Source organism: Lactuca serriola, chromosome 8, assembly GCF_051521515.1.
Source record: "Lactuca serriola cultivar US96UC23 chromosome 8, Lser_US96UC23_V15, whole genome shotgun sequence".
In the NCBI taxonomy this organism is placed as follows: Eukaryota; Viridiplantae; Streptophyta; class Magnoliopsida; order Asterales; family Asteraceae; genus Lactuca; species Lactuca serriola.
Window position 1 is genome coordinate 131,247,802 of NC_136415.1, and position 15,330 is coordinate 131,263,131.

The 15,330-nt window shown below is 35.2% G+C and overlaps 2 protein-coding genes across 3 annotated transcripts; one reads left to right on the forward strand and one right to left on the reverse strand.

Annotated features, from left to right (window-relative positions):
* Positions 1 to 8,082: 8,082 nt before the first annotated feature.
* Positions 8,083 to 11,080, forward strand: LOC145065756 (protein FIP1-like). 2 transcript variants are annotated; one of them, XM_079012825.1, is made up of 13 exons: positions 8,083 to 8,461; positions 8,815 to 8,902; positions 9,004 to 9,112; positions 9,192 to 9,241; positions 9,410 to 9,476; positions 9,671 to 9,743; positions 9,864 to 9,919; positions 10,001 to 10,097; positions 10,169 to 10,256; positions 10,334 to 10,396; positions 10,464 to 10,523; positions 10,601 to 10,693; positions 10,792 to 11,080. In XM_079012825.1, the coding sequence occupies exons 1-13, from the start codon at positions 8,406 to 8,408 to the stop codon at positions 10,954 to 10,956; spliced, it is 1,065 nt and encodes a 354-aa protein (XP_078868951.1). In that variant the 5' UTR covers positions 8,083 to 8,405; the 3' UTR covers positions 10,957 to 11,080. The 2 variants fall into 2 exon arrangements, with proteins under 2 accessions (XP_078868951.1, XP_078868950.1); XM_079012824.1 differs by having other exon boundaries at positions 8,401 to 8,461; positions 8,815 to 8,876.
* On the reverse strand, positions 10,949 to 15,102 carry LOC145065755 (tubulin-tyrosine ligase). The gene is made up of 15 exons (XM_079012823.1): positions 14,768 to 15,102; positions 14,331 to 14,573; positions 14,102 to 14,226; positions 13,803 to 14,019; positions 13,598 to 13,723; positions 13,238 to 13,494; positions 13,044 to 13,151; positions 12,826 to 12,967; positions 12,574 to 12,736; positions 12,336 to 12,493; positions 11,936 to 12,259; positions 11,796 to 11,870; positions 11,631 to 11,700; positions 11,290 to 11,447; positions 10,949 to 11,224 (listed from the first exon to the last, which is right to left on the reverse strand). Exons 1-15 carry the CDS (start codon positions 15,044 to 15,046, stop codon positions 11,075 to 11,077), a joined length of 2,595 nt encoding a protein of 864 aa, XP_078868949.1. The 5' UTR covers positions 15,047 to 15,102; the 3' UTR covers positions 10,949 to 11,074.
* Between the last annotated feature and the right edge of the window lie 228 nt (positions 15,103 to 15,330).

The window sequence follows — 15,330 nt, forward strand, 5'->3', positions numbered from 1 at the left end:
TAGTAATGGATTATGTTTAGATTTGAATAATTGTTGCTACTCGCCAGAAATGGCAAGAAACGTCATTTCTTTTCATGGTTTGTTTAGACAAGGATTTAGATTTTCTTTTAATAATGAGAATGGTTCAATTTATGCTTATCTAAATGGTGTCTTATACTTTGAAGCAATGCCATGTAATGGAATTTATGAAACTGTTACGATTGTAGATAACCTAGGAAATGATGTTTTATGCATGGATTCTTCCAATAGTATGGTCAGAGCATCCTTGTGGCATTGTCGTCTTGGACATGTCAATAAGAAGCGCATAGCCCAACTCCAAAAGGATGGAGTGTTGGAGTCATTCGACCTTAGGGAAGATGACACATGCGAATCTTGTTTACTTGGAAAGATGACCAAGTCACCCTTCACTAGCACATGTGAAAGGGGTGAGGGTTTATTGGACCTCATACATACCGATGTATGTGGACCCTTTAGATCAACCACAAATGATGGGAACCGCTTCTATGTGACTTTTACCGATGACTATAGTAGATATGGGTATATCTACTTAATCAAGCAAAAGTCAGAAACGTTTGAAAAGTTCAAAGAGTTCAAGAATGAAGTGGAGAATCAATTGGGCAGGAAAATCAAGATGCTTCGATCCGATCGAGGAGGAGAGTACCTAAGTCTTGAATTCCACGACTATCTCAAAGAGTGTGGAATAGTTTCACAATTGACGCCACCTAGGACACCGCAGTTGAATGGTGCGGCAGAAAGGCGTAATCAAACCTTGTTAGACATGGTCCACTCTATGATGAGTCGTGCTTCACTACCTATCTAATTCTGGGGGTATGCCTTAGAGACTGCCGCCCATATCCTTAACCGAGTCCCTACTAAGAAGGTTACCAAAACACCTCACGAGATGTGGACAGGGAAAGCTCCCTCGTTAGCACATATCAAGGTTTGGGGTTGCGAGGCTTTCGTAAGACGAGATACTCACGACAAGATCGAACCTCATAGTGAGCGATGTATTTTCATCGGCTACCCGCAGAAATCCTTTGGATATCTCTTCTATAGAACGAAGGACAATGTTGTCTTCATTGCGAGGAGAGGAGTTTTCCGAGAGCGAGAACTTATAAGCCAAGGAGACAGTGGGAGGCAAATCGAGCTTGAAGAGATTCAAGAATAATTGATGAAGGAACCTCTACCGTTGGCACTCAACCCGAGGAGGAAACTCCGATTGAACCGATTGACAAATCCTTACCTCTTAGACGTTCTGAAAGAGTTAGAGTTCAACCCCAGTTTTATGGTTTTCATATTACTACCGAAGGGGACACGTATATTAGTGATGGTACACTAATAAACATTGATGAACCTAATAGTTATAAGGAAGCCATGGCAGGCCCGGAGTCTGCGAAATGGAAAGAGGAAATGGACAGCAAGATCTAATCCATGTATGACAACCAAGTTTGGAATTTGGTTGATAATGTGCCCGGATGTAAGACCGTTGGGTGCAAATGGATCTTCAAGAAGAAGACCGACATGGATGGAAATGTACACACATATAAAGCGCGATTGGTTGCGAAGGGCTTTACTCAAACTCCCGGAGTTGACTATGATGAGAACTTCTCACCAGTTGCGAAGATAAAGTCTATTAGAGTGATGCTAGCTATTGCCGCATTTCATGATTATGAGATTTGGCAAATGGATGTCAAGACTGATTTCCTTAATGGAAAGTTGGCTGAGGATGTTTACATGGCTCAGCCAGAGGGTTTTGTTGATCCAAAGCATCCAAATAGAGTGTGTAAGCTTGAGAAGTCCATTTATGGACTTAAGCAAGCGTCTCGCAGATGGAATCTTTGCTTCGATGAGAAAGTCAAAGAGTTTGGATTTGTACGAAGCGAAGATGAATCATGTGTATATGTCAAAGCCAGTGGGAGTATAGTCAGCTTCCTCGTTCTATAAGTTGACGACATACTACTCATAGGAAACGACATCCCGACACTGCAGGAGGTTAAGTCCTGGCTCGGGAAGTGCTTCGCTATGAAGGACCTCGGAGAGGCTTCCTATATTTTGGGAATAAGGATAGTGAGAGAACGAAGTAAGAGACTAATAGGACTTAGTCAGAACACTTACTTGGATAAGGTACTAAAACGTTTTAGTATGGAAAATTCGAAGAAGGGAGAATTACCGATACAAAGTAATGCCAAGTTGAGTAAGACTCAAAGTCCGAGTACCGAAGTCGAAATAGCATAAATGAGTTGAGTACCATACGCTTCCGCAGTTGGCTCAATCATGCATGCTATGACTTGTACTCGTCCTGATGTAGCCTTTGCTTTGAGCATGGTTAGTAGATATCAAGGGAACCCTGGCAAAGCCCATTGGATTGCAGTCAAGAATATCCTTAAGTACCTTCGGAGGACCAAGGAATGGTTTTTAGTCCTCGGAGGGAGTGATAACTTGAAGGTGCGAGGGTATAGTGACGCCAGCTTTCAGACCGACAGGGACAACTACCGTTCACAGTCAGGCTGGGTCTTTACCCTGAATGGAGGAGCAGTAACTTGGAAAAGTTCCAAGCAGGAAACCATAGTTGATTCAACGTGCGAATCAGAGTACATTGCAGCGAGCGAAGCGTCGAAGGAGGCAATATGGTTAAAGAACTTCATTGGTGATCTTGGAGTTGTGCCTGCCATAAAGGAGCCTATGGAAATTTTCTCTGATAATGAAGGAGCGGTTGCCTTGACCAAGGAACCGAGGGATCATGGTAGATCTCGTCATATCGACAGAAAGTATCATTTCATTAGACATCGAGTAGAAGAAGGACACCTCGTGGTTAGGAGGATATCATCAGAAGATAACCCAGCAGATCCGCTTACGAAGGGACTGAGTAGGGTCAAGCATTTGCAGCATGCTAGGAGTATTGGACTGAGAGATGATATTAGATTAGATTAGATAGTTTTAGAAACTTGTAATAGATAAATGTAATTAACATTTGATGATTAAATAAAGGAGTATTATTTATAAGTAAAGCTACTGTCTTATGTTAATTGTTTAACTATTGTTTCACTTTGCATGTTTTGACTTCCTGAATAATTGAGTTATTTAGAATAATCGAATTATTCAAACAATCCACAATCGTTCATATGTTGGAAGTAGGTATGAATGAAGATTGTCATGAATTGGTGTGTAGATTGTCTAAATGGTATTAGACATAGCAAAAGTTTGTTGCAACGTTCATGAGTGCTTATGAACTAGTTTTGAGCATTGGAACAAACCCGCACTTGCTGGAATCACCTTATGGAATGTGACGAAAAGGTTGATCGCAAGATGATAATATCATATGGTCTTAAAACCTAGATATATGGTTTGTTATTTGTTGATTGGTTGTACATTGATAATGCGAAACCGCATCAGTAAATTGATGTTATAAAATGCATTGTTGTGTATAATTGATTAATGAATAAGTAAATGCATATAAGTCGAAGTTTATCTGTTACTTTTATCCTAAGAGGGTAAAAGCAATATCTCGGCCGCTCGATGATTTGATTTGACTTATGTGTCGGGCCCGGTCAGAACTAAATTGATGTGTTCGATTAAGTTCTATGTCAAATAAATCTGAGATCGAGAAACCAACTGTTGGACAATTGGTTCCATAGAATTGTCCGCATGATATCTAAACAGAGGATTGTACGATCCCTTATCTAAAGGACAAGATTGATAAGATCAGAGTTTGACAGCGTCTTTGAGAGCTACGATTGCTAATCGGATTATGCTTGTATATATAGTTACTAGAATTATCCAAGTGGGAGACTGTTGGAATAGTGTCTAAGGCTGCAACTATATTTGGTAAGTATTTGACCCGGTTGTGCATGGTCCTTTTGGGTTGCCTTCACCATAGCAACTTGACATGATGATTTATAATGAGAGAAGAAATATCATTAATATATTATGAGAATAATATAAGGAATAATAATATTGTTATTTGATTAATATAAGTCATAAATTAATTGGGAATTAATTTGGTGACTTAAAGAGATTAATTAAATAAAAGGGCATAAACTGTCAATTGTATGATAGTTGTACTTTGGGCTATAATTCCTTATGACTAAGGGGGTGGACGATTTTAGGGTTTAGAAGGACCTATAAATCGCCCAAGGCTTATCAATAAGGAGATTGGATTGCTTAGGGCCTAAGTTATCCAATTAGGGTTTTAAGGGTGAAACCCTAGGAGGCTCACTAGTATAAATAGACCCATGGGGTCAAGGAAATCGGCACACTTGCAATAGAAGAAACCCTGGCCGATTTCTTGCCCTCCCCTCTCTCTCTCTCTAATCATCCTCTTGCTAAGTTGGTGTTTGTAAGCCATTAGAGGACTGACATTTGTGACTCTAAGCTCCAAGGACAAGAAGATTCAAGCAAGCAATTCAAGGTAATCTTTCAGATCTAATCTCATGTGTTATTATATGAACGTTTACATTAGATCTATCAATCAAAGTCTTGGATACATTGCATGTTCAATTAGAGAAACCTAGATCCAAGCATTAGGGTTTGCATGTGCATATAGGAAAGTTCTTATGGCTCAAACCCATCAAAAATGATTTCAGAATGGAATTGATATCAGAAATGAAAATGATTTTGGAATGGAATTTATATTTGGAAGTAAAATGATTTCAGAATGGAAATGATATCGGGAACCGAAGATGATTTCGAACCTGGAACTGATTTTGGATAGAAATAGCTTCAGATGAATCGGAACTCATTGGAACGGTGTTGTTCATTTCGATGGATCGGATTTGGAACGGGTACTCTTCACTTCCTTAGAATCAAAACACATTGGGACGGTATTGTTCACTTCCGATGGATTGGAACGCATCGGAACGTATCACATTGGAACGCGTTGGAATAGTTCACATTAATTTTGTAGTTTGATGTTTTACTTGTTGGATTACTCTATTATCCAGTGGTTAAAATGACCATTTTGTAGTAGGTTTGATTGTTGGTGACAATTTTTGGACACTCGTCGGTTATGCTATTATTCAGTGGTTAAGAGCATCTCCAACCCACTCTCATTTTCCATTATTTCCTCCATTTTTCCCTCATTCATCTCCAACCCACCCCATTTATTCCTCCATTTGGGGGGAAATGAATAGTATAACACCAAATATGGTGTTATACTATTCATTTCCCCCAAAATGGGGATAAACTTTGAGTTGTCAGTTTTAGTCCATCTTTTTATATATTTATACATCTTTAGTTTATTTTTATCTACTAATAATAATTAAATGTAATATTTAATAATTAGAATATTGTGTTATATATTAAATTATATTAATTAATTATACATATAAAGTTTGTTCTTTGTTTATCAAATTCATATAAAAATTTAAATACATATTGAAATTTTAAAACACGATGATGTATTTTACAAAAGCTTATAATTAAGTATTATAAATATAATCTTATTTATTTAAGATTATTGTAATGAAAAAAATATAGATTATATATTTGTTAAAACCAAATTAGAAGAAAGGGTGTGTATGATAATTTCAGGGTCGACTCTATGTGTAGATGAACAAAGTTAGAGCTTAGGGCCCCCACTTTTAGAGGGCCCAACTTAACCCAAATGGCCAATACAATCCAATGTCCAATTGTCCATATTAGCTGAATCGTTGTCTCATTATGCACACGCCTCAAAAATTCGATTCATCGGTTCTTCTTCTATAAGCCACTATCACACTTCTCATCTTCTTCTTCTCAGGGGCGGTTCAAAAATCGGATTGTGATTAACGAAATTAAACAACTGAAATACATACATTACCTTCTGTTCTTCTTTTCCTTCTCCAATCTTAACTTCTCATGTTCTCCATAACTGATAACTCCACTCCATCAGTCCATAGTTCAAAGATTTCTGATGATTCAAGGTTGTCACTAAAAATGGTATGTGCAATTTTTTCACTTTTCACTTTTATTTTTCCATTATCTGTCATCTGAATCTCAGAAACTGATTATCTAATTAGAGTGTGTCACTGTGTTGCTGAAATTGTTTCTAGAATTGGCATACTTATAATCTGAGATATCAGATATGATTATCTAATTAGGGTTAATAGTTATTAGTTAAACCTTATTAGGATTAATACTTTTCGGTTATTATTATTATTTTTTTTTTGTTATCTGATTTTTGACTTTATTCTTCATTGGTTACAATAGATTACAAAATATACGAATCAGGTTGGAACGGATTTCAGAATTTGAGTTTTCCATTATCTTCTAAAGTTCTATTATCAAATATCAAGGCAACAGGTATAATCCAAAATTCTTAATCGGCTAATCCATATCTTCTATACTTATAGTAGTTGTCTTGGTGATTGTTCATTGTTATTATTAATCAAATAATTAATAGTCATGTCAAATAGAAAATATGAATTGGGAGCTTTAAAAAGGAAAAGAAAAATGCAACTAAAGCTTTTATAGAATCAAAAAGTGTGGTTTTTAAATTTTTTAACTACATACAAAAATGTTGATAACATTAAGTATAGTAAATGACAAAGGGCCCCAACTTTTTGGTTCGCTTAGAGCCTCCAAACTGGTTGAGTCAGCCCTGGATAATTTATATAAGTTGGAAGATTGGATATACTAGGAATATATTTTTTATAGGTAAAAATGGGGTAAAAAATGGAGCAGAGTTAAAGATGAAACACTATTTACCCTATTTTTTACTCCATTTTTTTGGAGGGGAAATAGAAATGGGTTTGAGATAGTCTAATGTCCTGTTTTTTGTGTCAGTTATCAAACTGTCTTGTGATAGTTTTAGACATAAGACATATTTAAGGAAATTTTGGTCAAAAATTCTAGTACAATGAACGAAAAAGATATCCTCTTACTTTTTCTTGCTCACAAACTTTCGAGTATTATCTAATTGAGGATTTGAAAATATCACCCAAATAATTCGATTTGAAAGTGTAAAACACAATCTTTGAATTTCCAAATACTTTTAACCCCAAATCTCTAACAACAATCTACCACAATGATGTAATAAGAACCTAAAAATATTAACCCAATTTTTATGACGCTTAACCCAAATTTATATTTGGATAGATCTTATGTGTAATGATGTTAGCATAGTAAAATGTTTTGAGGCATGTTTATTTTCTATTTGTAACTTGTAAGTTTAATCAAAATGTTGTTTAACGTACAAAAGGAACCTCATTTCAAAGTTTGTCGTAGTCCATGCACATGTTTCAGATGTATTTTAAATATTGTATTTGATATTTTGCGTTACGCGAAATCTTTACTTAATGGCAAAGAATTAGTTATCAAGACTTTTTCCACATCAAATATCTCATTTTACTTGATTTTTGAATGTGTTTCAAACATGGTTATCATGACTTAAGAAGACGTACGGATATGAATAAAATAATAAAATAATTACATATTTAAGCTTCATAAATTAGTCTGCAAAATGTAGTGTTTGGATTTTTTTTTCTTATATTGCAATAATTAAATAGTCAATTATTTTTGTGTTTAATAAGCAAAATATACATTGTTATTTATTTAACTTTAAAATATGGTAAATTATTTTCCTATTTTAAGAAAATAACATTTGTAAACTTTACTTTCCAATAATACAAAGAAATGTATGTTTGAAGATACAACTAACAAAAAGTATATCAAAGTGTATAGAGTGATTAACTCATGTAAGATTTATAGTTTAAAAGACTAATTGAGATGCCTCCTACAGATTTCTTCTATTAGATCTGATTAGATGTTGAGTCAAATTTAGATCAGATTTAAAGTCAGATTAGACTCATTGATATGCTTTCTATTAGATTTGGTTAGATGTTGGGTCATTTACGGATCACATTCATATTCTTTACTGTTTGATGTCACAATTTAAAGTTTTTTATCCGGTCTAATAACCCTGATATACCTTTTCATTGGTCATATAAGAAGAGTTTTGATCTAACTCAATTAGATATTGATTTTATCAACAACCATGACACAACTTCTAATAACTCTAAAAACAACATTGTTCATTGAATAAAAAATATAAATAAAACGATTTAAAATAATAATAATAATAATAATAATAAAAGGAAAGGAAGAAGGAGAATTGTCGACACTCGACAGAGAGTGTAAATAAACGGGGAGAATGTAAATAGAATTTCCCAAACTTATATTAGATCCTATCAAGGAGAAGAAGGAACTGTAATCAGACGGCGAATTGGGGTCATTATCACCCGACGGAAACCCGTAATAATTTTGCTCTGGGGTTTGTTCGATTTCCATCGGCGATATACTCATTCGTTCTCAGTTTCTTAACCGAAAACAGACGATCATTACTGCAAATTCAAGCACAATACTTTCTTATTCGAATCGTCTGAAAGATCGAAGTGGAATCTGGAAACCCTAATTTAGGTCCGAAGATCATGTCCACGGACCGATACGCTGCTTCCAACCTTGCATCTCCAGACGATAATTATCTGTAAGTTGTATTTATATATGATAGCTTACAGTTTATGTTTCTATCACAATGCCGATTCTCGAAGTTATGATTCTATCATTAGAGTGTTGTATCGGCGTTATGTTATCGTTTGATTGTCTCCAGTTGATTAGACAGACAGATTAAGCTAAATTATTACGAGTTTTTCTGTAATTTTGTGTTTTGGACTTTGGAGTACAAAATTAAACCTCTTCGTTGGATGATGTGTCACGTTTCTGTTGCACTTGCTTATTCAATGCGTCATGACATCGATATTAGTTACACTGTAATTACATGAACTAATCTAATCCAGTTTAGTTAGTACTATTCATGATTCGTTTCCTCTTTTGCCATAGATTCCTTGATGCATCGAACGAGGCTCCTTCGTATGGGGATCGGAAATGTACAAGCATTGCTGGTAGCATATTGTACTGTATACTTTTGGCAAGTGATCATTTCCTGGTTTTTGAATACAAAATCAGAGATTTTTAAACACTTCCATTTTTGAGTAACTTAAACTTTGGTTTGATTCTCTTCGATTCTAGTCAGGTTATGCTATACTAGGTGTTGGAGCTCCATGGGTGTTCCAATCTGAGAAATACTTGACATTACAGATACTCTGCACCTGTGACGTCACTCTATTAATCATCACAGGTGTTCTCTTTTGTTTCGTGTTATTTTATTTTTTATTTTTGGAGGACTGGTGGTTCACAAAGATTTGTTTTCCTTACAGGCATCTTCCAGCACTATATGGTTTATCAAGTCCAGAAAATAAGATTACAGGTAGTATTTCTTCTACATTCTTTAGGTTTAATCACTTGAGGAATATTTTTTTAAAATGTAGACAAGTTTAACTGTAAAAGTTCATTTTGGCTAAACAAATTTCAGTGTAATGAAACAATTGTGAGATGTTGTAAGATGATTGCATAACATTAATGTTCTTTTATGTAGGGTTACTATATTTTCAGCCAAAAATTGAAGCATGTTGTTCGCATGCCCTTTGCCAGTTTTTCATATGGTATGTTGTTTGTACACCCTTTGATGGGAGTTGTTTACTTTGAATATATACTAGAAAAATCATATATCTGAAATGTTTTCAAAAACACATAATCTAATTTATTGTTTTTTTAAGCACATCATATTTCTCAAAAATATAAAAGTGATTATGTTTGACATCAAAGTCTGATTTCAACTACTTTGTTTCATTTCCAGGTACATGTGCAATGCTACTTATCATGGTTTGGGAGCCATATCTAAGAATTCTTTCCATTCCTTTAATGCTCAGGTACCTCCCCTCCTCTTTCAATCTAAGAAACTATATATATATATATATATATATATATATATATATATATATATATATATATATATATATATATATATATATTTGTTAAATTATATTCAGGATTATCATGTTGGTTGAAGCTATCTTTGCTGGGTCTTTCATGGGAGTCTACATTGGCAAGTTTTCCTTCATTTCAATTTAATCCATGGTAGAACTGAAATAATAGTATTTGACATTTTGACTTGACACCTGTACAGGTCATGTACACCAGTACAATACACTAGAATCCCAACCTGATGTTGTCAAGTCCTTGCATTCTCCACTTCAACCATCAAACTCTCTAGAAGGATTGAGGTGGATGCACTAACAATTATTATTATTATCCCAAAATAGAATCAGTGAATCACAAAAACTACTAATCACAGGTATCATGATGGTGGTGGCTATCTCTCTGATCAGCAAATGGCTTTGTTACAGTATCAAAGAGAAAACCTCAACTTTTTAAGTGAGGAGGTAAATAATAACAGAAAATTTCCCATAATGATTAAACCTCAACCTTTAAAACCAAACCTTTTTTTTTATCAATGTAGATTCTTCGATTGCAAGAATGTTTAAGCAAATATGAGAAATCTGGTGATGGCATGACACCTCAGGTAATAAATTTGGAAACAAATTTTGTAATGTTATAGAGAATTAATTATTAGCTGCCTTGTTTTGTAGGTCGATCTTGCTCATTTATTAGCAGCTCGTGATCAAGAGTTAAGAACACTTTCAGCTGAGGTAACACCTAATTGTGTCATTTAAGTTGAATTTTGTGGGATAAGTTTTTATTAAAAAATATATATATATACATCTAGATGAATCAACTGCAATCTGAATTAAGACTTGCTCGATCTCTGGTTGCTGAAAAGGAGGCTGAAATCCAGAGTGCACGTAATACAAACAATCAGGTGTCTATTTTTTTTCATTATCTCACAGACTCGTGATATTATATATTACTTGTATTCTAAAGTCTATATTATTTATTGTGAATGAAATATAAATAAAGTATATGGAGGAAAATGAAAGACTGAGAGGCATACTAGCAGAATGGAGTACCAGAGCAGCAAAGCTTGAGCGAGCATTGGAGCTTGAACGCATGTCCAAACTGGAATTACAGAAAAAAATGACATCATTCAAAACCCTCCAAAACATGGGTCATCCACTGCGGTAACATATGATCGGAATTAATTGCTACAAATTTGTAAAATAGAAAAAATCTGTTCTGTTGTTTTTTTAAAAGAAATACAATTTTACAATATGATAATATATCTAGAGTTACTGGTTTGTTTTCATAATGCGGATACATGAGTTGTTTCATCTAAAAACAAGCAACCAAACACGTAGTTATAGAAATCTTTAGCTTTGATGATCTCGCCTCCACCTGTAATGGCTTCCATGTCATATTTACAAGCTCTAGTGCAATCCGGACAGTAGGTAACCTGTTAATAAAAACCATTATATATGTGTATGATATAAGTTTAAAGAAGAAGAATTAAAAACATACCTCCAATAACTTGGGTTTGAAAGAGCCATCAAGCATGACATCCACACCATACATAGCCCTAGACATTGGACTGTGCATCTCTGGGTGGACTAGAGTCGCTGATTCAAACACCATTCGGATCATCTGTTTAATTCTTGAATGAATTTCTAACCATTCAACTGCAATCATCAAACAAGATCATCCATAAGAACCAAAGGTCTGTTTGCTATGAATCACAAAGGAATGGAATGAATCATTTAAACCATGTAGTTTGTTATGTACGTAAAATTGAAGCTAAAAAAGATGTATTTATTTCATTCCATTCCCTCTTACATACTAGAGAAAAGGTAAGACATTCAAACCTTGATGTTCCTGCTCAAACTCTTTAACAAACTCTGGTGTGTTCATATGATTCAATTTTCCCCGGTAATTCTGATAGTTTTGAAAATAACACCACCATTAGCCATTACAGCAATTTAGAAAACTAATAAGATCAGTAAACTAGAGAAGCAAGCAAAATGAATTACCATAACAGTGAAATGTGTCTCATACTCAAACAAACTCTTCTTATCCAAAGTGTACGTGTTGTTTGCTAGTCTCACCTGAAAACAAGCTTGTATGTAAATAATGAATTAAATCCAGCAACCCTTTCGACTATTTTACATACCCAGAAAATGTCAGTGATGAACAACTCCAATGGGTTCATACTGCGAACAAGAACAATATAGCGAAGATCAAACTTCTTCCCCTTGAACAAAGCTGGGCTTTCTATATACTTTTGACATATTTTAGGGCCAGTCTCCATGAGCCGTATAATAGCAGATAAATTCCCAGTAACCGTTGTATCTATAGTTCTTGCCATATTCCAAGGCTTCAAAATCCATAAATTGTCATCCCCTTTGTTTTCACGTACATAATAATCACCAATAAACTGTGTTAATTGTGTTTCAAGGTTATAAGTAGGCTGAAACCATTCAGGAGATCCATAAGCCTGTAAAAATAAATATGTATCCATCACTCCATGTCACCAAAAACTTCATCATAAATATACACACAATTATTATCACCTTCTGAACTGTATCTGCCAAATGATGTTTCATAACAAGACATGCTTCAAAAGGGAACTGATTCATGCATTGTCCATCATTCAGGCCTACAGCCTTCTTCATTTCTTCATCCACCTGCATGCTTGTCCATATTATATCCGCTTCCTTCGGCTCACTTGCTACAAACCATAAAAAATACAAAAAATTATTAAATGAAGTGCTCGTATCAAAACCTCAGAGTAAGTAACACAACACGTACTGATTATAAATCCTGGGTGTGTCAAGATTTCTTCCACTTGTGGAATATCTGTATAAACACCAAGAGGACATCTATCACTGCGTGCCAGACTACCAGTTCTAGATGCCTTATTAACTGGTGAAGAACTTATTGATCTCAAATTCTGCCAAAATGTTTCGTACTCCTGTATAATTGATGACATGTAAAAAACATTAAAGATCGTTTCATAATTACAAAGATGATCTTAGTATAGAAAAAAAGTCAAAAACATACTTTGATAAAGTACTTCTGTGGGGTATGAAACCAAGCTGTTAGTCTAGCAGAACGTTGCTTCTTTTCTCCAATCCCAAATAAATAATCACGAGTGCATTCATCACCATCTTCAACATTCTTTATAGGCCAAAGAATCGTGAAGCTGAAAATGTAATCCATTATAATCAGATTGTAATCATGGTTAAGAGACTCTAATCATGGTAATAAGATGAGTTGACCTCACTGCTGACTCAAGTTTTCCATCGGGCATGTATAGGAATGGTGATACTCTGAAATTCGGCTCATCACTGTGTCGAAGAGCTGAACCCAATTCATCCATCACATACCTACAAATAACACGATTAAAAAAAATCATTTACGTGATATTGATAAAATGTTAAATGTTTTAAGGGTGTTGAGTTGTTATACATACCATATAGAAGTCTCATCAATCTTCTCTTCATCTGATAATCTATAAGACATTAAGTATAACCACATGGCATTCAAGACACGATCAATTAAGGGTTCACCAGAATCCCATTCAGGAAGACGAGGAAGAAGCATTGAATCAATCACGCTTTTTCCAGATTCTAAGACTTTTGATGTGTTTACACCATTTAGGAAAGAAAGATTAGGAAGAGATTCAGCAATCTTGATTGCACTGTCTCCTAGAGGTCCAGGAATGTCCACCTGCCACATACCTAGAATTAGCAAAATATATATATATATATATATATATATATATATATATATATATATATAAAAAGATGAGAGCTTTAGTGATTGAAGATACCTCAATCGAATGTAAGCTGGTAAAGGCTTTTAGATGTTCATGTAAATCAGATACAGAGTGATCATTTAATGGATTTCCTCGAAGATTTAAGTAGGAAAGAGATGGCATAGCATCAGCTGAAAACCCCTAAAAAGAGTTGCAAAGTGGAAGTAAATAATATGAATAGTTGGAAATAAATGTAGTTTGGATGATTATCTGATTATACCATGTGTAGGCTGTGAATACGTCTGTTTGAAAGGTCAAGAGAAGTCAAACCCTGCAACGAGTGGTTATCATCATCATGTCCACATCCCGGATTGTCTTTGTCATAAATTCCTCCACAGAAACCCAAAGCCCAGCCCGTGTATTTTCGGGTAAAAGATGAGTTCAAGATTTCAAGTCTTGGGAAATTATGAATAATAGCATCTGCAACATGATCATCACTAGAGGAAAAAGTACTTCAGTTTTATCTATTTTACTGTTTCACACCAGCAGCTATGATTAAAAACTTTAGCAATCACTTACAAATTCTGCATGATTGGGTTATTGTTTAGCCAGAGAGCTCTAAGGTGTTTGAACTTCACAATTTCCTTGGTGATTGTCTCGGTGAACTTAATCTTGTTGTTGCACAGACTAAGTGCAATTAAGTCCTATAGAATTTGAGCACCAAAAAGTAAAATTGATGCATCAATGGTGGAATTCTCAAGAAAAGAAATGCATGAAAGAGATGAGAATGTGAGCAATGGTGACATACAGGAAATTTGGTAGGTAAATCAAGGGACACAAAGACATCATCATCAATGTTAAGATCCTCGAGTTCCAACCACACCACTGCACCAGGCCCCTCCTTTTTCACCTTCTCCAATTCTCTCTCCACGATTTCCACAACAGTTAATTTGATATCCTCTTTATCTGCATCTTCATCGTCTGAATTCAAATCAATATCCACACACATCAATGAAGCCATTCTTTCTACCAACCCTGGAATTTCTTGCAGCTGTTAAAACAGTACATACATTTCAAATCAATGTACATAAACACAATAGAAGATGCAATCTGGTCTTAACAAAATGTAAGTTGAGTAAACAATAGAATCCCATCGATGTCGTTCACTCATAATTAAGACTTAATCGCTTAATCCGAACTCGAACACGATAAAATTATAGAAGACTGTACAGGAAGCAACTTAACCTGTTTGGGGGCATCCGCAAGTCGAAAGGACAAAGCATGATCAACGAGAAAAATGTTTGATTCTTTTCCCATGGAATTCGAGGTGGTGAGAACAAGACGCCTTTGGCGTCCATCCTCTACCGGCTCCACCTGGAAGTAATTGCCGCCATCGAAAGTTTCAGTGGACAGCTTCTCAAAGAGTTTCCGGTAAAGTGACTGAGGAATACCGGCAGCTGCAAGTAGTAGACCATGAACCTTCAGAAAATCTTCAAATGTTCGAATAGTTCCGGCGTCGGCCATGACAGAGGACGTTTTCGTTTGTGTTTTGCTGGCGAGTGGAGAGGGTTTAACAAAAGGGTTTTCCCGCAGCACTCGACAGGTAAAGGTGTTTAAAATTTTACCTGGGCTATCCACTTGTATTGATTTGGGCCTTTCTCCTAGACTCCCAAGTCTCAACGTCCCAACTCCCAAGTCTAACAATAAGCCCAAAAATGGAATTCCAAGTCCACTCAATCCAACGATTATGTCTTTTTAATTCAAAAAGACATTGCAGTAGAATGTGATCTTAGAGCAGAGACCATAGA

Coding starts and splice junctions, on each gene's coding strand:
- LOC145065755 (XM_079012823.1), bottom strand. CDS start 15,046: ATGGCCGACGCCGGAACTATTCGAACATTTGAAGATTTTCTGAAGGTT. Junction 13,724..13,802: donor GTATTCACAGCCTACACATG/GTATAATCAGAT, acceptor AACTCTTTTTAG/GGGTTTTCAGCTGATGCTAT. Junction 12,494..12,573: donor ACACCCAGGATTTATAATCA/GTACGTGTTGTG, acceptor TATGGTTTGTAG/CAAGTGAGCCGAAGGAAGCG.
- LOC145065756 (XM_079012825.1), top strand. CDS start 8,406: ATGTCCACGGACCGATACGCTGCTTCCAACCTTGCATCTCCAGACGAT. Junction 10,257..10,333: donor TCAACTTTTTAAGTGAGGAG/GTAAATAATAAC, acceptor TTATCAATGTAG/ATTCTTCGATTGCAAGAATG. Junction 10,694..10,791: donor CACGTAATACAAACAATCAG/GTGTCTATTTTT, acceptor ATATAAATAAAG/TATATGGAGGAAAATGAAAG.